The 25006-nt window shown below is 36.2% G+C and overlaps 1 protein-coding gene across 10 annotated transcripts in view; it reads right to left on the reverse strand.

Annotated features, from left to right (window-relative positions):
- Window positions 1-25006, reverse strand: part of LOC105464633 (membrane-spanning 4-domains subfamily A member 8-like) — a 62535-nt gene that overhangs the window by 17450 nt on the left and 20079 nt on the right. For 6 of the 10 annotated variants that reach the window (XR_003014100.2, XR_003014098.2, XR_003014099.2 and 3 more), the window contains 2 exons: window positions 13873-13992; window positions 7953-8073 (listed from right to left, as the gene is read on the reverse strand). Coding sequence is in view for 3 of the 10 variants with exons in the window: in XM_071074548.1 (XP_070930649.1) it covers window positions 7954-8073; window positions 13873-13992 (240 nt within the window). In the remaining 7 variants the exon portion in view is untranslated. Of the gene's footprint in view, window positions 1-7325; window positions 7479-7952; window positions 8074-13872; window positions 13993-25006 lie in introns of those variants that run through there. The other 4 variants (XR_011610539.1, XM_071074547.1, XM_071074549.1 and 1 more) reach the window with 2 other exon arrangements.

Genomic DNA, 25006 nt, shown 5'->3' on the forward strand with positions numbered 1-25006 from the left:
GCTCGAACTCATGCTATAGAATTTTGAAGACCAAAGCTGCTATACAAATATAGTCTATTGCTATAATTAGGTAATTTTGTTTCACTTTATTTTATTCTAAGTAAAAAAAAAAAAAAAAAAAAAAAAAAAAAAAAAAAAAAAAGGGCCAACTATTTAGAATCGTCCCATAGGTGGGTTTCATGAGGGCAGATACCCTGTCTGACTTCCTTCCCCCCGTGCTTAGCTTATTCATCCCTCTCTCCCCTCTAATGCTGGCAATCAACTCTCAGCAGTGTATAGCACTGTGTCTGGCACACAGTGAGAACGAGTGAATGAATGGATGAAGTGTAGAGCCAAAGGCTCCTTTGCTTATCAAACACCCTGATTCCCATATTAGAATGTGATCCATTCCGTGCTGCAGGGCATGCTATGTGACTAATCTAAGATGGGCACATCCAAAAATCCTTCTTTGGAATCTAATAGTCTAATGGGGGTACAGCTTTAGACCCTGCAAGTTCTTAGATAACCTAGGGTTGATGCAGAGGAGAGCGAATTGACTACATACAGATTCTTTTGGGGTGGGATAGTATCCCTAATTCATAATGTTCCAAAAAAAGAAAGTAAAGGACAAAAAGAATGCATGTAGGTAAAGCACTTACCTCACACCCAACAAATGCCCAACAAGTGGTGCATAAATGTATATTTTTATTATGATACTGAAGAATCATATGTGTAAAACTTGCAAGTCCAGATTCTGAGAAAATCACAGCAGCATGGAATCCTAGTATAATAAAAGCAGCACAGTATCCTAATATGAAACATAAGACAACCTCCTACTTACTGTTCTCATCTCTGTGCTATTAGTCTGTTTGCAAAAGAGTTATAGGATTGCACCAATCTGTATTGGCAGAAGTCTGGGGATCATGTTTTGGAGGGGATTCTAATTTCATTCCCATTGTCACTGATAGTTAAATGCCATCACTAGCCATCTGCCACTTTGGAATCCCATAATTCCCCGTTATGAGGATACTTGATTCCATTGCTGTACCACCCACTGTCATCTCTGGCTTACAAAATAGAGCCACCACAAAGTTCTTCAGTATGCCACTAAACTGTCACCAGTATATGTCTTAATGCTCTGTGAAGACAGTGCCCTCTGGAACTTCTTAGAGAATATCACTGGGGTATGTTGCATATAAAATATTCATTCTAAGATCCCCATTTCTTGGAATCTTTAAGCTCCTTCTAAAATATGCAAGGGAAGTTCGAATGTCATGTTAGATGACATTAACTGCAAGCCTGGCTCCAGTTAGTAACCAACAAGCTATTAAGTTGTTTCCAGGTACTTGAGCTAACATGTTAAATTTTAAACACTGGATAACTACACCTTTGACAACGAGTTTTGATCTAATATTTCTAGAAAGTTTCCCAGACTCTTGCCAAAACAGATTTGTGCAGTCTAAAGAAGACTTTTTAACTCGGTGAAAATGATAAATGAAACCTACACTAAATCTTACGCAATATAGGTGTGTTAGTCAGTTTGGGTTGGTACAACAAAGTACCATGAATTGGATGGCTTATAAACAACAGAAACTTATTTCTCACGGTTCTGGATGGTGTCAGCATGGATGAATTCTGGTGAGGGCCCTCTTCCAGGTTGCTGACTGCCAACTTCTTGTTGTATTCTCACACAGTGAAGTGAGAGCCAGTGAACTTTTTGGCCTTTTCTTATGAGGCCACTAATCCTATCCCATGAGCATAGGATCCTATCCATGAGGGCTTCATCCTCATGGCCTAATCACTTCCCAGAGGCCTCACTTTCAAATACCATCACTTTAGGGGTTAGATTTCAACATATGAATTTTGGGTAGACACATTGGGTCCATAACATGAGATTCATTCTCTTTAAGACAGGAAGAAACCTGAGATGCCTTCTATTACTGTTACTATTTATCATTAAACTGGCCAATGCTGAAAGAAAATAGTAATAAATAGTGAAAGGTTTGGAAAGTAGGTAGTAAAGTGATATGAACAATATGATCACTTATTTTGAAAGTTCAGTAGTGTCTGCCAAAAAACTACTAAAACTAAGAAGATAGTCTATCTAGGTTTTCAAATCCAAAATCAACCCACAAAAGCCATTATCAGTTTTTCAACACCAGTGGTAACCAACTACAAAATGTAATGAGTAAGAAAACATCCATAATAGCAAAAACTATAAATTATCCAGGGATTAATTTAACCAAGTATATATAAAACCTTTGTGAAGGAAACTTTAAAAGTCTAATAGTGGAAGATGATCTGAATGAATGGAGAGACAGTCCATGCTCTTGGATGGACATCAGTATTATAATGATGTCAATTCTCCCCAAATTAATGTATTAATTCTGTGAAAAATTTAAGTTGAATTTTTTGAGAAACTTGATAAACTCTAAAATTTTAAGGAATAAATGTTTGTGAATACTAAGTTAACCTTAAAAAAGAAGGACATAGAAGGGTCAGATTGTTCTATACATTATTAAGATATATATGTGGGAAAGATAACAAAACTTCATGGCAAGAGATGAATTGTTTAGCAGATATTATTGAGAAAACCATTTTGCTAACTAGAGATAAATAAACGTAGATTACTACCTATCATCACATATAAACTGGATTGTAGATGGATGGGGGCTCTAAATATAGAAGGTAAAACTGAAGTTAATAGGAAGAAATGTAGCAGAATACCATGTGTAATAGGCATATGCAAGGATTCTGAAAAACTTTAAAATTAGTAACCATGTGGCAAATAATTTGTTAATTTGATTTCATTAACAAGAACTAACATTTTAACAATCACATAAATATATGATCATAATTATCGATAATCACAGAGATTCAGATTGAAAAGTAATGAGATATAAAAGTATAATACTTTATACTCATTAGCCTGTCAAAAGCTGGATAGTTCTGTTAAAAGATGTGGGTTTTGGGATTGCTTATGCTTTGCTTGGTAGGAATACATACTGTAGCAGCCGTTCTGGAATATCTATTTATTTAGTATTTAAGTAAACTAAATAGATGTAAACTATTTAATCCATAATTGTACTCAGAGATAATTTTCTATATGAGATGCATGCATTCATTGCAGGTTTGTTCAAGGGATCAGGGAATTGGAGGCTATCTAGGTGTTCATCATTTAGAAGGCAGATGGGTAAAGGTGTGTTTTATGAAGTATTATGCGACATTTAACGTTAACAGGTTTGATATACTATTGGCAGCCTGGATGAATTATAAAAGTGTGGTGGTAACTAAGAGAAGGACATGTGTTTATGCACTGACACACATGTGCACAGACACTATACCATCCACATGATTTAAATATATGTACACAAAAGAACATTATCTATTAAAAAATAGAAAAAAACCCATACATTAGATGAAAATGTTAGAAAGATGGCAGAAGAGGACACTTCGGGAATTATCCCCTCATAGAGACACAGATTTTGGCTAAACACTCATGATTGAGAATATATTGTGGGACCCCCAGAGCCTAGCTGAGATTTCAGCACCTCAGTGGAGCAAACAATCTGAGAATAGGTACATTGAAGAGGGTAAGAAAAGTTTTACTTTACCTGCATCACCCCTTCCCCAGGGCAGCATAGCTCCTTGCCAAGAAAGGCCTCTTAGGCCAGTCTCCATGGGGGAAAGTGAGAGTGGAGCGAGTGTCGGCTTCCCCAGCATTGTGAGATAGATGCTGTCTAGGACTCCACTTCCGTGTTACTCTACCTGAACCCTGAGGGGACTGGCAGTGTGAATCATCTGGAGATAGGTAGGAGCAGAGAAAAGGGGAAGGAGTACACAGAATTGGTGGTGTGGTTCTCAAGAGGTAGTGGCAGATCCTGCTAACCAGCTCTTGAACTCCACCAAGAGACCTGACCATAAACCCTGCAGAATGACTTGTCAGAGGGCTTCCCAAATAGCCAACACATTCTCCTAGCACCCTGGGAACCCTACCTTGAATAGTACCACACACATTCCCATGCACAGCACAGAATGGACTCCCACAGACAGCACTTGGATCTCAACAGCAGCTGTGGATCTTAGAAACTGGCTTGACACTTTTATGTATTAATCATATAAAGTAGCTTAAAATTAGAAAGTGGTTTTAAAAAACCATTTATATTAAATACAAAGGAATGGTTCCTCATGAGGGGAGATATTTGAGAGTGTAGAGATAAAGGAAATAAAAATAGAGTAGAGATTTAACAGATCTGATGAGATAATCTCAGTAAAATGTTTCATAAAATTCATATTGTGAAAAAAACTATACAGTATCATTATTTGTAGCTAGGACATTAGGCATAAGGAATGCTATAATTCTTTGGAAACTGGACCTTCTGGAAAACTGAAGGCTGCACTGTTGTTAAAACATTTCATGTTAACCTAGTGGGCGTTAGTGTATGCAGTAACAACTTAATAAGAATATGTATAATTGAAGTATGCCTTCTCTCTAATGGCAAGTTATGCAAATTTCAAGTGTTCATTGAGGAGAAATTACTCAGAAATAATGTATTTAGAGTACAGTATGTTTAGAACTATTATTGGTCTAGAGAAGATTATCTAGGCTATGGGGTGCTTATACTTCATGCTAATTTTACTCTTAATAATGACATAATGATTTCCTTGAGCCAGCATTTAAAATATTACCCTATCAACCTATGCTTCCTCCTTGCGTCCATCTTGCTTATTATGCTTACTTTGGAGAATCTGTCACCACTCCTGCAAGTTTTCTTGGGTGAAATAATTCCCTAACTCAAGACAACACGATCCAACTGAGAATGCTCAGTATCTCCATACAGAAAATATAACCAGAGTTAAGTATTCTAATTTTTTTTTTTTTTTTTTTTTTTTTTTTTGAGACGGAGTCTCGCTCTGTCGCCCAGGCTGGAGTGCAGTGGCATGATCTCGGCTCACTGCAAGCTCCGCCTCCCGGGTTCACGCCATTCTCCTGCCTCAGCCTCCCGAGTAATTGGGACTGCAGGCGCCCGCCACCACGCCTGGCTAATTGTTTGTATTTTTAGTACAGACGGGGTTTCACCGTGTTAGCCAGGATGGTCTCGATCTCCTGACCTCGTGATCCACCTGCCTCGGCCTCCCAAAGTGCTGGGATTACAGGCGCGAGCCACCGCACCCGGCCATGTGTTCTAATTTTTAATTATAGAATGGGGGAAAGAAACTTTGAGACAAACTTCACTGTATGTTTTCTAGAAAGTCACTTGAACAAAATGACCATTTATTCACCATGAAACCTTTTCATCCCACCCTGAGGTCATGACCGAAATGATGATTCATTCACCGTGAAACTTTTTCATCCTGCACTGAGGTTATGATGATTTTGTTCTTTAATATGTAAGAAAGAGTCCCCTTGTGCCAATGAACCTGAGATAAGTTAAGTATTAGAAGCTGATCATTAATATATCCTGAGTGGTCTTATTCTAAGTCATTGAAGTATCCTAATAAATGACTCTCCAAATTCTTCCCAATTAAATTCCTTTTCTGAATTAGACCTGATAGGTGATTCAAAGACACAACTTGCAAGTATTCAGAGGAAGGATGCAATCATATGAAAATAAACACTCCTGGCCGGGCGCGGTGGCTCACACCTGCAATCCCAGCGCTTTGGGAGGCCGAGGCAGGCGGATCACGAGGTCAGGAGATTGAGACCATTCTGGCTAACATGGTGAAACCCCATCTCTACTAAAAATACAAAAAATTAGCCGGGCGTGGTGTCGGGTGCCTGTAGTCCCAGCTACTCGGGAGGCTGAGGCAGGAGAATGGCGGGAACCCGGGAGGCGGAGCCTGCAGTGAGCCAAGATGCGCCACTGCACTCCAGCCTGGGCGACAGAGCGAGACTCCATCTCAAAAATATATAAATAAATATATAATAAATAGACACTCCTTTTCTCCATATATTCTCTTCTCTACTTTTTCAGCTTATTCTTTAATAAGAATGTTAATTCCTACTTGGACTCTGAGAGACCCTAAGCCTTTTCTTGAGTCATCTATTTCATGTTTCTCTGGGCACATGAATCAAATCTGAAAAACTGATGAGTGAGGACTGTCTGTGTCAGACTACAAAATTTTGGGTGGTCATTTTGGAAGGGATGTTAACGGGATTATTCTCACCATTCAGGTTTTTTTTTTTTTTTTTTTTTTACCCCTAGGAAAGGGCACATATGCTTTTGATGTTTTCGTTTTAGATTAGAAATGAACGGCCATGCATTATAAACACTAAAAATCTAAAGAGAACATACATGAGTATTTAGTTTCAAGTTAAATTAATAAAATTAAACCGTTAAGAGTGTAGTGCTATGCTTGATATTTACTATGTGATGAAAGAATTTAGAATAAATGGAAGGTGATTTATTAATGTCATTATAGTTAACATGAGGTTGTATTTTATCCAGTGTTATTTGTATGGTATAACTGTAAACAATATACAAAACATAATTTAACATTAACAAATTTCTTGATAACTCTCTGGTTTCCCAACTTTCCATTTTCTGTTGGTTTTCCCTTTCCAGGAGGCCAACTCTCTTCAGGTCCTGCAGAAGAGGGTCAAGACTTAGGAACCCAGAGACTGGAATTTGTTTGCAGACATCCATAGTTTTTTGTTTTGTAGAGGTTTGTTTTGCTTTTAGCTACAACCATGATTTCAGTTTTTAATTGTTTGTGTGCCTTTTCTTATGACTTGGGCTACTTTACCACTTGGCTACTACTTCCTATAATTTCACAAACCTGACCTTTTACCCAAGTCTTGATCTGATATTCTTATAACATTTAGGTCATTGTACCATTATGTCCCTTGAGTTTTTCAGCTGAGATTCTTTAGTCACTCACCTCCTCCAATGCTGTGTTTCAGGCTTGTCAAACTCCTCCCTCTTACACTTTCCTCTCATTATGAGGATTTCTAAATTAATTATTTCCACGTTCTTGGGCTAGAACTCAGCTATTTCCCCCCTTTTCCTTGGTGTTGTGAGGCTTCATCATTATTTACATAGCCAGAATATTTTCTTTTCTTAAAACACATGGATTGCATTTTATTCCAGAGAATATGGAGCTTTGAGAACCAGATCTCTTGGTCACTGGTGGCTTTTAAATTAAGTTACCTAAATCTTTCTCTTCGAAACTGACAGTTTTTCCAATCATATGGCAAATGTCCATTTGAGAAGTGTTCCTTTATTTCAGGTTACTTTAATACATAACCCATCATGTACATGTTGAAGGTCCAGGGTAGGGTTTGGAAAATGCAGAGTAACTGGGGGTTTACTCCTTCAATTCCAGCCTGATCCACAGCTATGACCCGATGTTCTTTTGTATTTCTCTCACTTCCTCATACTATTTGGATTCTTCATTTTCATTCCTTCTCTCCTATCAGATTTAAGGTTAATTCACTTTCAGGCAGTTGTGGATGAGTTTGAATGTCAAGGCTGCTGTTTGCCTATTTCGAGGAGATGCTTGGAGAAGAGAAATACATTATTTCTGTATCGCTGGTGTCATCTAAGACCAGCCGTGTCTGACAGTAGGACGTGTTCTCTTCTCCCAACATGTTTTATCTTCCTTCTGCTCCAAGGATCCCAGATGCCAGGGACCTAAACTTTATTTGTTAATTATAAGTCACAGACCTAGTGGACTGATCTCCATGCAATTATCCTTCAAATGAAATAGACCTGAGCCAGAAAATGATACATCTCCTACTATATTTTCTCATGGGGATGTGGACACACACCCCTTTGATGCTAAAAATGTGTCTAGGAGAATTGTTTATCTTCATTTGTACACAGATAAATTTAGTCCAGTCAGCTTCAGCTCATATTCAGTGTTTAGTGGAAGCACTAAGTAGAAAAAGCTTCTACAGAAATCTTAATCCCTTAGCATGGGTTCATAACAGACTACTACTTCCTAATTAGTCAGAGAAATGAAATACTCACATTACATGGTATTGTTGCCATGATTATTTGCTTTTTTTATCCATCCGGTCACTGTATTTGCAAAGACCAACTCCAAGGTGGAGAATATCCACAAATACATTGAAAGCATGATTCCACTTTTCTAAATAAAAAAGAAGAAAATCTATATTCCTCAGAGATCTTCACATTTCTAAAATTTCTAGCAACATATAGATAACATAAAATTGTAATAAATGTAGAAAACAGAAAACTCATCTGTAATACTAGTACCACAACCTTAATACAATGTGATTTTGTCTGTATATAAGATAATACTGTAGTAACAAACACTTGTTGAGCACTTATTAGATGGTTAGGAATTTGTGTGAAATGCTTCATATGCATTATTTCATTGGGTTCACTCAATCCTTTGTGGTAGGTAGCATTATTATTCTCACCTTAGAGTAGAAGAAAATGAGACTTGGGTAAGTTAAAACAGCAAAATTAGTACTACTGGATGTTGGAGTTGTTTAGAACTTGGTTCTAGCCCCCTTTTCTTCGCTTACTCTACTCTCTCTCGGGTGACTTCCATCCTAGTTCTGGCAGACTTATAAGATTGTAATTTCTGTTTTCTCATTTATGTATTTCTATAACATTGTTATAGTTGAAAATAGAACACTTTTGCACTGTTGGTGGGACTGTAAACTAGTTCAACCATTGTGGGAGACAGTGTGGCGATTCCTCAAGGATCTAGAACTAGAAATATCATTTGACCCAGCCATCCCATTACTGGGTATATACCCAAAGGATTATAAATCATGCTGCTGTAAAGACACATGGACATGTATGTTTATTGTGGCACTATTCACAATAGCAAAGACTTGGAACCAACCCAAATGTCCATCCATGACAGACTGGATTAAGAAAATGTGGCACATATACACCATGGAATACTATGCAGCCATGAAAAATGATGAGTTCATGTCCTTTGCAGGGACATGGATGCAGCTGGAAACCATCATTCTCGCAAACTATTGCAAGAACAGAAAACCAAATACCGCATGTTCTCACTCATAGGTGGGAATTGAACAATGAGAACACTTGGACACAGGAAGGGGAACATTACACACCAGGGCCTGTTATGGGATGGGGGGAGGGATAGCATTAGAAGATATACCTAATGTAAATGGCGAGTTAATGGGTGCAGCACACCAACATGGCACACGTATACATATGTAACAAACCTGCACGTTGTGCACATGTACCCTAGAACATAAAGTATAATAATAAAGAAAATAGCATTTCTCATTTTTTCATTAAAATTATGCCATAAGAAGTTTATATGTATGTAGAATCTTAATACTTAATATTTATAGAATATTTAAGTGGAAATACAATATTTAAGTTTAATATTTAAGTATAATATTTAAGTTTGTTACATATTTTGGTTCATCCAAGGTTTTCTATCTTTTGATTAAAATGGATTTCAAAAAAGCTGTTTTATGGTAAATACTGCCAAAATGCTTTCCACATGCATTTCTCTAGCTCACTCTGTTAGTATCAACATTTGAGAAGACTATTTACGGCTTTCTTTTCATTTTCTTCCATTTCAAATTGGAACAAATGATATGAATTTATTGTACTATGAATATGTTGATATTGTTTGGCTGTGCCCGGACTCAAACTGCTACTTGAATTTTATCTCCCAGAATTCCCACATGTTGTGGGAGGGACCCAGTGGAAGGTAATTGAATCATGGGGGCCAGCCTTTCCAGTGCTATTCTTGTGATAGTGATTAAGTCTCACGAGATCTAATGGGCTTATCGGGGGTTTCCGCTTTTGCTTTTTCCTCATTCTTTCTTGCCACTGCCATGTAAGAAGTGCTTTTTGCCCTCTGCCATGATTGTGAGAACTTCCCCAGTCACGTGGAACTGTAAGTCCAATTAAACCTATTTTTCTTCCTAGTTTTGGGTATGTCTTTATCAGCAGTGTGAAAATGGACTAATACATATGTTATAGTCATAGCATATGTATATTATATTCATAGCATAGAATATACTATATGTATAAAATTCTAATAATTTCTAATAAAACTCCTTTCTAATAAACTTCTTCAAGGAGTTTATTTTCATGAGTCTATCTAATGATGCAATGTCTACTATACTGAACTCTACATGAGCAAATGGTTTTAGAGTAAAGTACTATTACAGGAATCTTTTTATCCATGATGGACTGAAAGATTTCTGCCTAATAGGTAATTTAATCACATTATATGTTATATTCTATACTATGAATATAGTATTACATATTATAGTATTATATATTATATTAACTATAACAGTATATATTATACTATAATATATTAACTATAACAGTATATATTATACTATAATATATATTATATTAACTATAATAGTATTATATATTATACTATTATATATTATACTAACTATAATAGTATTATATATTATACTATAATATATATTATATTAACTATAATAGTATAATATATATAATATAATCTATTCATATTGTATCTAGTTATATTGTATAATCACTAATAATACATCCATTTAGTATAATCACATTAATAGATTATGCTAAATGGATGTATTATAATCTATTAATATTAATTATAATATGGTCATATGAATACATTATATTAAATGACCGTATAATTAATGATTATACATTATGACTAGATTGAATAGGAATAGATTATACTAAATGAATTTATTATAATGAGTGGTTCTTATGAGACTCTTTCATGTGAACATGACTGAGGAATAGGGTGAGCAGAAATTGCTCTTCTGACTATTGGTAATAAAGATCTGACAGACAGTGAGATAAAAATGATCGTATTTGGTCTCTCTTGAATCTTAAATGATATTCTAGTAATTGGAATGCCTTTCAAAAGAGCTTCAGGCATACTTTACTTAGAGGAGAGGACAGACGTCTTCCTAAATGCTAATGACATTATTTAATTGTCACAAAGTAGGAGTGGCCACCAGAGACAATTGATCATGTTAAATAATAATTTCCACTAAAAATATTTGATACCAATTATTTTAAAGCAAGAAAATTAATTTGGATAAATATTTCTTAATTTCATTGTTTTTATCTAATAATGTCATATATTTTCTAAGTTTCAATTTCTTTGGTTATTTTTATTAATCTTATAAATAATTTTTCTAATGAGATAACTATGAAGTTATAATCCTTGAATCCAGGTTTTTTTCCAAGAGTGTTATTAAGTCATTCTTTAAGGTTGGTTTGGGTGACATACTTTTCACCAAAATATTCCAGTCAATACATTTAAAAACATGATTTGTGGCATAAAATATGGGAAACCTGATTTATGTGCTAGAATGGATTAAGAAAAGTCCCAGTTGTAATAATAACTATGTCAGAATGAATGAGAGCTCATCTACTGAAAACCTTACTTTTCAAATTCTATTAAAGAACATAAATCTGCTTATTTACTACCTGCTTGCTTAATTTTTACAAGTCTAATGTGATTACAAATATCTTCAGGTTCTAATCATTCCAGAATAATATACACCTGAAAACGGTCTGATACTCAATTCTTATCATGGATCCATGATTTATTTATGAAATAGTTTGAAGTATGTAATCTCATGAACTCACCACCTCTCGAGCTTTTATCTCTTGATCAAAGCAGGTCATTAGGAAGCAACCATTGTTAGTTCACAATTTCTTGACTCTAAAGTTTCCCCAGAATTTCCTTAGAAGTTTTTTTTTTGTTTTTTTTTTGTTTTTTTTTAAATAAGAAATAGCTTTTTGGAAGCTACTCTAGCCTTTTCTGTAGGAATGTTCACATATAAATTAGTGCCTCTTTTGTGCCAAGTCCTGTTCTAAGATGCTGGGGATGTAGCAGTATCTGAAGCAGACAAGATCATAGCCTTCAAGGAGTTTATTTTTGCTGATCTACCTCATGACACAATGTCCATTATACTGAACTATACATGAATAAATGGTTGTAAAGTACTATTACAGGAATCATTTTATCCATAATGAACTGAAACCTTTCTGCCTAATAGATAATTTATTCACATGATGATTGAATTTCATTTTCACTTTGCCTATCAGGAAACTTAGTGCAAAAACTGTGAGTCAATATTGGTAATTCATAGTATTCTAAAACCTATATATCTACATTATTATTTTCCTCTTGATTTCACAAGGAGCATATTCCAAATTACAAATATTGGAATAGTCTAATACATTGGATTGGATCATACAATACTGACAATTTGTAGATTAAAAATGGTCTGATATCAGCAATTTCAAATGGTTCCACCTAATACAAGGGGTCTTCAAAAAGTTTATGGGAAATGCATACTATGGAAAAACTATGCACGGATTTCAAAAACTTTTTGCACCAAAATAAACTCACACTAAGTTGTCATAACATGTCTTAACAGGATTTACTTTGAGGCACTTAGAAGGATAAGAAGTCAGTTTGAAAAGAGCCCCTACCAGAGAAACATGAATTCTGCTAAAATTGAAGAAAGAACAAACATGAAATTGATGTCAAAGCCTGGGCGGAAGTCTAATGAATTCATGAATTATTGATACTTTACAAAAAGTTTTTGAGGGGCCACTATATGACCTCTATAATAGCTTTAGGTATGGAAAGCCATCATACTTCAACATCCTTGTCATTAAATTTGCTTGAGAGGATTCTGCCCATGATGTGTGACAAAATAAACTTCCAAGGAGTGGGGCAGGCTGACCTTTGAATGTACTGTGATGTCTTAGGCCTTTGCTCTATATCTTTTGTGTTTGTGCATGTGAGTGATATCCTCTAAGACCTACCAGCTAGTTACTCAATCAAGTATTTAAAGTGTTCTTATTTACTCCTATAGCCTATACAAACAAAACTTCCAGATATGTACTGAGCTGTCACATCAATAAAGCACAAGCAGGATTTGAAAAATAGATATGAACACTTGATAGGCCTCAGAATTCTTAAGACTTTCCCTTCTGCATAAGGCATGCAGTACACATGGTGTCATAAAATATTAAGTGTAGTCCTAAAATGATCAAAATGCCAGTAATGCTTATGAGTGTAAAAATTCTGAACTGCAGATATCTGTCCTAACTATCCTGTCGTTTTTCTAAATTTGAAAGAAAAAGGGACTTCCTTTCTTTGTCCTAATTCCATCAGGTCTTTGACATCTGAAGTGTTAATGTATCACCTCCCCCGTCCCGATATACGTAGGTTTCTAACTTTAAGCAACTAGGAATCCCACGCACATTTAGCCAATGACCGTATGTTCATCTTTTTTTTTTTTTTGCATTTCAATTTTCATATCCATAATATTTACCTTAAAATCAAATGGTTAGTGCCATGTGGAAAAAAAAGGCGAATTTACAGCATATTCAGGGGACTTGCGACTTAGCTGCCTATTGCGTACAGATAATTTCTGATTACTGATGCTCAGGAGTATTTTGCTGGGAATACTTTCAGAAAGGATAGTAAAATAAAAAGTATTTACATTCACTCAATAAACTCTTATTAGACATCTATTAAGTTCTGGGCACTGCAAATACGGATTGAGGAGACAGATAACTGGAATGTATCTAGTACATTGTGTCAGTGAGTCTGCCAACTTCCAATATCTCTTTATTTTGAAGAGATATCTATATTTATTTAAGGTTTTTGTATCTTCGCCATCATCCTTCATCTGAATCTCAATAATCTACATTTCAGTTATTTTATTTTATGTAACACTGTTTGATTTCTTGAGGTTTGTTTTGGCCACAGTTTTAAAGGTCTATTCAGTGGTTTGGATCCTGACTTGTGGTCATGCCAAGTATGAATTGATAATTTAGATCACCTCTGCATTTGTCCAACACCAAAGTAGGTCTGCTCATTTACAAACAAATTTAAAATGTAAGTTTCTGTGAAAAATATATTGTAAAACCTTGTACTTACGTGTGGCCACTGAATAATTTCATCTTGCAGTAAAAAGAGTGTAATTTCACATGCAGTTAGAAGTAAACCAATTGCTGAAAGACCCAAACTGCTAAAATTCATCCATAGGGCATACATCAACTGGAATAGATATAAAATGTCAACTGGTTATACGTGGAACAAACAAGCTGACATGAAGTTATCAGTTTGCATTTCTGATAAACACATTAAAGCTGAGGATTTGTTATAACTTCTGATTTTTTTCTGAATCAAAGTTCACTCTAAGGGTTCCCAACCTCCAAATGTGTCAGGATTCCAATAATACAGATGGTTTTCTGATACTGCATGCAGATATTTCATTTCCTCGTTAAATATAAAATTCTTATGGGCACTGTGTTGAGGCAAACAAGAAAGTGCTACGTTCTAATGGGAGAGAAAAACTAGCAACAGTAAATGTGAAGACAGTGCAATAAATACTGACATCATGAATAAACCCAGTGTTCTCTGCAGGGGCGGATTACCATGAAGCTAAAAGCACTTGTCTCTGAGCTTCTCAAATGCACAGGTCTTTTTTCAAGGCCCTGGGAGAAGCCATGCCTACCATCTTAAAATAGTGAGTTTCTGTAATCCCAGCACTTTGGGAGGTCGAGGCGGGTGGATCACGAGGTCAGGAGATCGAGACCATCCTGGCTAACATGGTGAAACCCCGTCTCTACTAAAAATACAGAAAATTGCCGGGCGTGGTGGCGGGCATCTGTAGTCCCAGCTACTCGGGAGGCTGAGGCAGGAGAATGGCGTGAACCCAGAAGGTGGAGCTTGCAGTGAGCTGAGATCGTGCCACTGCACTCCAGCCTGGACGACAGAGCAAGACTCCATCTCAAAAAAAAAAAAAAAAAAAGTGAATTTTGGCTCTTCCTTTCCAATATTTATGTTTCTGACTTTTTTTGGGTCTTTTTTCATTAACTAGGATGTCAAATTTCTATATTGAGTAGTAACAATGAAAGTGTTTATTCTTGTCTTGTGCCTCGTTTTAATAGGAATGCTTCTAAAGTTGCATTATCAAGTATGATATTTGCTGTAAATTTTTAATAAATATTTTTGTCATCAAAAGGACATTCCTAGATATTCCTAATAGCTTTTTACCATGAATGATTACAGATTTTGTTGAATTATTTTTTGACATCTTTTAAGATGATCAAATATTTTCTTATCCTTTAATGCAGTAAATTACATTGAAATCGTTTTAAAAATAAACATTGATGCCATAACAGGCATTCTAAAGTATGCAGCTTAGAGAATTATTACAAAGTGTAAGCATTCATGTAGCCACCACCCATATCAAGACACCAAACCTATTCAGCAACCCAGAAATCAATCACTTATATCTCTTTTCACTCCCTATTCCCACCGTCCTCCATAAGAGAAACCACTAGCTGACTTCCAATACCATTGATTCGTTTTGTCTATTTTTGAACTTTATATAAATGTAATCATGCAGTATGTACTGTTTTGTACCTTGTTGCTTTCACTCAAAATTATGTTTGTATGAAATTCATCAGTCTTGTTACGTTTAGTAGTAGTTTTGTTCATTTTCATTGCTATGTTATTTTCCATTCTGTCAGTGTGCTATGATTTGTCTATCCATATTTTTACCAATGCACATTTGGGTTATTTCCGGTTTTGGCCACTGTGAAAAAGGAGGCTATAAACTTTTATTTCCTTTCATAAAACATATGTAAGCATTTCTGATAGAAGTAGAATTAGTCATAGGGCAAACATATGTTCAACTCTGGAAGATACGGTCAAATTTCCAGTGGTTGTAGAAATTTAAACTTCCACTAGTAGTTGTTTTACATTCTTGCCAGTAAGTTAACCATTCTGGCAATTTTGCTGTAGTATTTCATTGTGGTTTTAATTTTTATTTTCCTAATTTTTAATGAGCTTAAGCACATTGCTTTTATTTTTTTTCTGTTTTTATTGTTTCTGCCATACTGTCATACAAAATAGCTGTATCATTTTGCAACGTATTTGAGTTGTACAGTATGATGTTTTGATACACATATACATAGTATAATGATTACTACTGTCACGCAAAAGATCATGTCCATCACATCACATAATTACTTTTTTTGTGGTAAGACCACTTAAAATCTACTCACTGAGCACATTTTAAATATATATTATCACCTATTGTCCTCATGCTGTACGTTAGATCTCTAGGCTTATTCATCCTACATCACTGCAAGTTTGCACCTTTTGATCTACTTCTCCTCATTTCCTCCCCTCCCTGTCTCTGATTACAACTGTCCTGCTCTCTGTTTCAATGCATTTGGTGTTTATTAGATTCCACATATAAGTGAGATCATACATTCTTTTTGTTTTTGTGTATAGCTTATTTCACTTAACACAATGTACCTCAGGTTCATCCATGTTGTTGCAAATGGCAATATTTCCTTTTTAAAAAAGGCTTAACAATATTCCCTTGTTTGTGTGTATGTGTGTGTGTGTGTGTGTGTGTACCAGTTTATCCATTTATCATTGATGGACACAGGTTGTTTCCAAATATCAGCTATAGTGAATAATGCTGCAATGAACATGAGAATACAGATATGTCTATGAGTTACTGATTTCATTTCCTTTGGTAAAAGAGGGATTGATGGGTTATATGGTAGTTTTATTTGTAATTTCTTGAGGAATCCCCATACTGTTTTCCATAATGACTGTACCAATTTACATTCCCAAGAACAGTGTATAAGGGTTCCCTTTTCAATTTGATTATATTTTAATGAATTTATTGGCCATTTGAATATCATTTTGTATAAGGTGACTGCTCAAGGATTTTGTCTATTTTTATTGGGTTATCTGTACTTTTTATTGATTTTTAGAAGTTCTCGATATATTGTAGATACAAGTCTTTTGTTGGTGACAATTGTAAAATTAATTTTCCCTGTGTGGCTTACCTAGTTTTTGTGAATAGTGCCAATTGATGAATCAAAGTTTCTAATTTTAACGTATTTTCCTGTTTATATCTGGTTTAGGAAATTTTTACCTACCACAAAATCATGCAGATATACACTTATCATCTAGAAGCATTTAATTTTACTTTTTACATTTATATCTGAAGTCTTCTTGAAACTGATTTTTTTGGGTGTGTATGGTATATGGTAGGACTAAAGTTTCGTTCTTTTCACATGAGTCATGTTCAGATAGCTGTAATTACTGAAAAGGCTGCTTGGTTCCCATTGCTCTGCAGTGCCATCTTAGTCAGAAATCAAATGTCTATGTAGGCATGTGTCTGTTTCTGGAAACTCTATTCTGTTCTATTTTATTGGTCTATTTGAGTGATAATATCATACTGTCTTTTTAAAGTTTTAGTAAGTCTTAAAATTTGAGAGAGTACGTCCACATTGTTTTTCTTGAAGATTATCGCAGCCTTTTTATTTACACATATATTTTGGGATCAACCTGACTTTCTAAAAATAGCTTTTTTTTTTTTTTTTTTTTTTAAAGATGGAGTCTCACTCTGTTGCCAGGGTAGAGGGTAGAGTGCAGCACTGCGATCCCGGCTTACTACAACCTCTGCCTGTCCCGGTTCAAGCAATTCTCCTGTCTCAGCCTCCCAAGTAGCTGGGACTACAGGCACTTGCCACCATACCCAGCTAATTTTTGTATTTTTAGTAGAGATGGGGTTTCACCATGTTGAGCAGGATGGTCTCGATCTCTTGACCTCTTGATCTTCCCTCCTCGGTCTCCCAAAGTGCTGGGATTACAGGCGTGAGCTACCACGCCTGGCCAAAATAGATAATTTTTTAAAGAGCAGTTTTAGGTTAATGGAAAAGTTGAGCAGAAATTTTCCATATGCCTCCTGACCTCCCCTTTATCATTATGTAATGCCCTACTTTGTCTATTTTGATCTTTGTTGGTTTAAAGTCTGTTTTGCCAGACACTAGGATTGCAGCCTCTGCTTTTTTCTGTTTACCATTTGTTTGGTAGATTTTTCTCCATCTGTTTATTTTGAGCCTATGTATGTCATTGTATGTAAGATGGATATCTTGAAGACCACATACTGGTGGGTCTTGGTTCCTTATCCAGCTTGTCACTTTTACATTTAAGATTAATATTGATATGTGTGGATTTGATCCTGTCATCATGATGTTAGCTGTTTATTTTGCAGACTTGTTTATGTAGTTGCTTTATAGCGTCAGTGGTCTGTGTACTTCAGTGTGTTTTTGTAGTGGCTGCTAATGGTCTTTCTTGTCCATATTTAGTGACTTCCTCAGGAGCTGTTGTTAGGCAGGTCTGGTGGTAACAAATTCCCTCAGCATCTGCTTGTCTAAAAGGAATCGTATTTCTCCTTCACTTATGAAGCTTACTTTGGCTGGATATAAAATTCTGGTTTGGAATTTATTTTCTTTATGAATATTGAATATTGTCCTCCAGTCTCTTCTGGCTTGCTGGATTTCATCTGAAAGGTCTGTTGTTAGTCTGATGGGGTTCCCTTTGTACATGACTTGGCCTTTCTCTCTCACTGCCTTTAATATTTTTTTTTCTCCTCATTTTGGCATTGGAAGAATCTGACGATTGTGTGTCTTGTGGATGATCTTCTTGTAGAGTATTTTACTGGAGTTCTCTGCATTTCCTGAAATCGAATGTTGGCCTCTCTCACTATATTGAGGAAATTCTCATGGATGATATAATGATATATGTTTTCCAGATTGGTTCTGTTCTACACATAGAACCAACCATATCTTTCAGGTACATCAATCAGTCATAGATTCAGTCTCTACATAATCCCTTATTTCTCAGAGGTTTTGTTCATTCCTTTTCATTCTTTTCTCTCTACTCTTGTCTGCCTGTCTTTTTTTGGAAAGCCAGTCTTCAATCTCTAAGATTCTTTCCTCTGCTTGGTTTATTCTGTTATTAATACTTATGATTGCATTGTGAAATTCTTGTAGCATCTATTTTGTCTGTCAGCTCCTGCAATGTTTTATTATGATTTTTAGCTTCCTTGCATTGAGTTATAACATACTCTTGTAGCTTAATGAACTTTGTTTCTATCCATATTCTGAATTACATTTCTGTCATTTCACCCTCAGTCCAGTTCTGAACCGTTGCTGGAGAGGTAATGTGATCCTTTGGAGGAAAGAAGGCATACTGGCTTTTTGAGTTTTCAGCATTCTTGCACTGGTTCTGTTTCATCTTTAGGGGATTATCTACCTTCAGTCTTAGAGGTTGCTGACCTTTGTATCTTTTTCTTTTTAAGTTTTATCCTATTTGATGACCTTGAGGGTTTGATTGTGGTATCAGGTGGATTCAGCTAACTGTCTTCATTTCTGGGAGATTTTAGGGGGCCAGTGCTCAGCTCCCAACTCACGAACTGCCTGCTGTAACTCTGGAGGACTTGTGTTGGGCCCCAACTTTGTTCTCTGGCTCCTTGAGGTTTGGATTCCACTGTACTGGGGGGACTGAGGTGCGGCATCTGTAGCAGAGTGTTAGTAGATGCCGGGTGTCTGCCTCCCTGTGGGCATTCACAACAGTGGCAGAGGCAGGGCAACAAGACTGTGTGCCCTGTTGCAATGGAGGTGGTGTTGGCTTGGGACAGGGTGCTGGCCAGTGCAGGTCTGAGTACCTTCTCTGTGCTCTGCAAGCAGGAGTGATCACTTAGGGTGTGGGAGGATCCCCTGCTCTCTGTGCAGTGTTAGTGCAAGGGTTGGGTGTTTCTTGGGGTGGGGTTTACTGACCCTTTACCTTCAAGGCTTTATCTGCAATGATGATCAGCAAGGGTGGGAAAGCATACTGCACTCCTGCATGCTGGTGGGGCAAGTAAAGCAAAACCTGCCTTTGCAGACACGTGCCATCAAAGTGATGTGGGGAGTTGCCATGGGGTTGGGGGAAGCTGTAGTATGAGGAGGGAATGTGCGGGCTGGTGCACGGCTATAGGGGCCACCTCGCTGGAGCTCTCCACCAGGCAGGCACTGTCCACTGGTGCAGAAGTTATCGTGTGGGTCCCCCAGGGCATCCAAGACTGCTCTGTAAGCAGGCATGGCCAGACTGGGGCCCTGGGAGAGGCCATGAAACCAAGGAGGGCCCAGGTCAGACCAGCTCTGTCTGATGTGGAAGACCACAGGGTCTGACAGTTCCCTTAGGACTAAAGTCTCTTATGGGAGCAAACTGAGCCTAGAGGGTTGGGTGTCTTTGACTTTTAACAGTTTGACTCTAATGTTCCTTAGAGCGTCTGGACATTTCTGGATTGAGTCTATTGGAGACACTCAAGCTTCCTGGACTCTGGATGTTCACATTTCTCCCAAGACTTGGAAAGTGTTAAGCTACTATTTCATTGCACAGGTTTTCTATGCCTTTCCTAATCTGTTTTCCTTCCAAAAACCCCATAGTGCAAATATTTGTTTGCTTAAGAGTGTTCCATAAGTCTCATAGGCTTTCTTCATTTCTTTAAATTGTTTTTTTTCTTTTTACTTAGTCTGATTGGATTATTTCAAAATACCTGTTTTCAAGTTCAGAATATTTTTTTCTTCTGCTTGAGTTAGTCTATTGTTGAAGTTCTCAGTTGTATTTTTTATATCATTCACTGAATTCTTCAGCTTTAAGAGTTCTCTTTGCTTTTTTTTTTAATGATACCTATCTCTGTTGAATTTGTCATTTAGATCATAATTATTTTTATTTCACTGAATTGTCTGTATTCCATTGTATCTCACTGAGTGCCTTAAAGTTATTATTTTGAATTCCTTTTCATGCATTTCATAGATTGCCTTTTACTTGGGTTCTGCTACTGGAGAATTATTGTATTCTTTGAAGTTTTCAGGTTTACTTGCTTTTTCATTTGTGTGTGTGTGTGTGTGTGTGTCTATACTTTGATATCTGTGCATCTTGTGGAAAAGTGCCTCTTCCAATTATATGGAGTAGCTTTTTTACAGGGAAAATCTTTTTCTTCTAGATGTGTTCTACAGTGTTGTGTGAGTAGGGTGCTTTGGTGGTTCTGGGTGGGCACAATAGTGGTCTCTGTGTGATTTCTTTGACTGTAACCAATGTCAATGGTGTCTGTGTGTGCACAGAGACTGCAGGTGTTTATGAATTTAGTGGTGCAGTTTTTCTGGGCTGTCAGGTGAGCCCGTCTTTGGACTGCAGGAGTATATGTGGCACCTGGTTGCTCTGCAGGTTAATTGAGCAAGGTCACTGTTGATGGTGGGTAATGGACAGTCTTATCCTTGGACTCTGGGGAATGTTCATGGTGCACACTTTCTCTGGTGGTTGAGGTGGTAGAATCATCAGTGGTGGTGGGTCTCAGGAGGGCTGGTCCTTGTTTTATGGGAGGACATGCTTAATGCATAGTGGCTCTGCTGGGCAAGGGGGAGCGGTTGCTGGTGACAGTGGATATTGTACATTCTGGTTCTTAGTGCTGGGGGTGCCACATGGTATGCAGAATGTTCCTTTTAATATGTTATTGAAATTGTTTTGCTAGAATTTTGTTTAGGATTTTTGCATCTATGTTCACCAGGGATACTGGCCTTTAATTTTCTTTTCTCACAGTTTTATTTTCTGGCTTTGGTATCTGGGTAATGCTGGCCTTGTAAAATCAGTTTGAAATTATTCTCCTTCAATTTTTAAAAAATATTTGAAGAAGGATTGTTGTTAGTTCTTTAAATGTTCGGTATATTTCAGCAGTGAAGCAATCAGGTCCTGGAATTTTCTCTGGTAAGAGACTTTTTATTACAGACTCTGTCTCCTTACTCGTTATTGGTCTATTCAGATTTTCTATTTATTTAGAAGTCAGTCTTGCTTGGCTTTACATTTCTAGTAATGCATTCATTTTTTCTAGGTTATCTAATTTGTTGACATATAATTATTCATAGAAGTGTCTTCTGATTCTTTTTATTTCTGTGGTATCAGTTGCAATGTCTCTTTCCTTTCAAATTTTATTTGTCTTTTTTTTAGTCTAGCTAAAGGTTTTTTAGTCTAGCTAAAGTCTTAGCTAAAGCTTGTTGATTTTATGTATCATTTTATGACAACAAATCTTCATTTGGTTATCTTTTGTATTATTTTTCTAGTCTCTATTTTGTTTATTTCTGTTTTAATCTTTATTGTTTCCTTACTTCTGTTAACTTTGTGCTGAGTCCCCTACTATTGTATTGCAGTCTATTTTTATCTTCTCTTCAGATATATTAATATTCCCTTTTGTATATTTAGGTGCTCTGATGTTGGATGCATATATATGTACAATTGTTATATTATCTTGATAAATTGACCCCTTTGTTATTCTATAATTGCCTTCTTTGGCTCATTTTACAGTGTTTGTCTTTGAGTCTATTTTGTCGGATATAAGCATAGCTATTCTTGGTCTTTTTTGGTTAGTATTTGCAAGGAATTTTTTTTTTCATCTATTCATTTTTAGTTCACGTGTGTCCTTAAGGCTAAAGTGACTCTCTTGTATGTAGCAGATAGTTAGGTCTTGTTTTTATTCATCCAGTCACTTTATATGTTTTGATGGAGAATTTAATCCATTTAAAGTAATTATTCATTGGAAAGGACTTACTATTGTCACTTTGTTAATTATTTATCGATTCTTTTGCAGCTCCTTTTTTTTCTTCCAATCTTGTTTTCTTCCTCTGTGATTTGTTGATTTTTGTAGTGATACACTTTAACTTAAAAAGCTATCTTATGTGTATTTTCTGTGTTGTTTTTCTTTGAGATTATCATTGGGCCTAAGTGAACCATCTTGGTACTGGCATTTTTGTTTTATTCCTGATTAAAGAGAAAGTTCTTATTATTTTAGCATGACATATAATGTTTGATTTACATTTTTTACACCTAGTTTTCTAAGATTTAAATACAGTATGAATGATTTTAAATTTTATCAACTGCATTTGCACTATCTGCTGAGATGCTGATATGTGTTTTCTTGTTTATTCTACTAATGTAACAAGTTACATTTTTAAATTTTTAATATTATATCAACCGTATATCCTGTAATAAAAATAACTTTTTATATCATATTATATTCTCTATATAATAATTAATTTGATTTATTCATATTTTGTTTAGAATTTTTGCTTATATGTACATGTGTACAAGATATTTGCCTTTAATTTCTATTTCTCATCATGTCTCTGCCTGATCTTGACTTCAAGTCTTACTGACCTCATAATATATGCTGAGAAGTCCACTTTCTTTTATATTCTCTGAAATAATTTAAGATTGATGTTATAAGTATTTGATAGAATTTGTTTGTGAAGCCATGACAGCTTAAATTTATCTTGTGTGGGAATGTTGCTAACTATGGATTTAATTTCTTTTTTTTTTTTTTTTTTTTTTTTTTTTTTTTGAGACGGAGTCTCGCTCTGTCGCCCAGGCTGGAGTGCAGTGGCCGGATCTCAGCTCACTGCAAGCTCCGCCTCCCGGGTTCACGCCATTCTCCGGCCTCAGCCTCCCGAGTAGCTGGGACTACAGGCGCCCGCCACCTCGCCCGGCTAGTTTTTTGTATTTCTTAATAGAGACGGGGTTTCACCGTGTTAGCCAGGATGGTTTCGATCTCCTGACCTCGTGATCCGCCCGTCTCGGCCTCCCAAAGTGCTGGGATTACAGGCTTGAGCCACCGCGCCCGGCCTAATTTCTTTAACAGTTATAGGACTATCAATATATTCCATTTCCTCTTGTGTCTTCTTTCAATAGATGGTAGTTTTCAAAGGCATACATTTTATAGGTTAATTTATAGGGTTTTTTGCAGTTTGTTTATCCCTGTTGTGACTAACCAAGACAAAGTGAGCACACAAATAATCAATATCAGAAAGAAAACAATGAGATCCTATAGGCATAAAAACATTGACAAGATTATGCTTCTGGTGTGATAAAAAAGTTATGGCAGACTAGTGTTCCCTCTGAAAACAACTAGAAAAGCATGATATAGTACAAAAAGTATTTAATCTATATAAAAGCATCAGAAAACCTCTAAAACAATCAGGAATATAAAGGGATTGTGAATTCTAAGAAAGCCACAGAAAGGTGAGAAGATGTTGGTTCTACAGGTAGTTTTTCTTTTCTTTCTTTTCTTTTCATTTCATTTCTTTTCTTTTCTTTTCTTTTTTTTTTTTTTTTTTTGAGACAGAGTTTCGCTCGCTCTTGTTGTCAAAGCTGGAGTGCAATGGCACGATCTCGGCTCTCTGCAATCTCCACCTTCCGGGTTCAAGCTATTCTCCTGCCTTAGCCTCCCAAGTAACTGGGATTACAGGTGCCTGCCACCACACCCAGCTAATTTTTGTATTTTTAGTAGAGATGGGGTTTCACCATGTTAGCCTTTGGGAGCATTTGCTAGGACAAGAGGCTGAGGTTTCTGATTATGTCTAAGTAGGAATTGCTAGGGGAGAAAGGAATCATTATAGCATTTTTTTGTGTGTTCTTTAAGGTTTGGAAAGAAAATGTAAACCTAAGGAGATAAGCTCCTGAGTAGAAGAAGGGGTCAGAGAAATGAGCCAGCTTCATAACGAATTTTTCTATTAACGTGCTAGCCAGATTTTGATGCCTTTCTTGTCAGTAGGACAAGGAATTAAGAAGAAAGCAGCTGAGAAACAGAACAGAGTTTTTGGCCATGTAATTGTGCTGAGAAAACATGGTTCAGGACTGCAAGAGGGAAGTTACTTGAAGACATACCATGTTCTCAGTTGAAAACCTTGGAGGGTTATATGCTATAATTAGAAGATAAATTAGAAGTATATGAACCAACTGCCATTCAGCCTTGGTTCTGGTTTATCAACCTTGAGGAGAGAAGAGTGAGCTCAGTCTGGAAGAACTAAGCATCAGCTGACATAGCTGTACTTTTTGATACATATTTTTGAGCACTTAATAAAAAATTACTAGACATGTTAAAAGACATGGCCATATTTAAAAGAAACACTAGAGAAACAAAAATAATAGAAACAGTGTCGCAAGTGATCCAGTTCATAGACTTAAAACTGATAAGGACTTTAACTCCTATTTATATGTTCAAGAACACAGAAAAAAATGGATAAAATAGATGAACAGATAGAAAGTTTCATAGAAGAATTAGAAACTAAAAATGGAATCAAATGGAAGTTCTAGAATTGAAAAATACATTCACTGAAATGGAGAACTCTATAATTGAGTTTAACAGCATATTAGACACAAT

Source organism: Macaca nemestrina, chromosome 12 (assembly GCF_043159975.1).
Source record: "Macaca nemestrina isolate mMacNem1 chromosome 12, mMacNem.hap1, whole genome shotgun sequence".
NCBI lineage: Eukaryota > Metazoa > Chordata > Mammalia > Primates > Cercopithecidae > Macaca > Macaca nemestrina.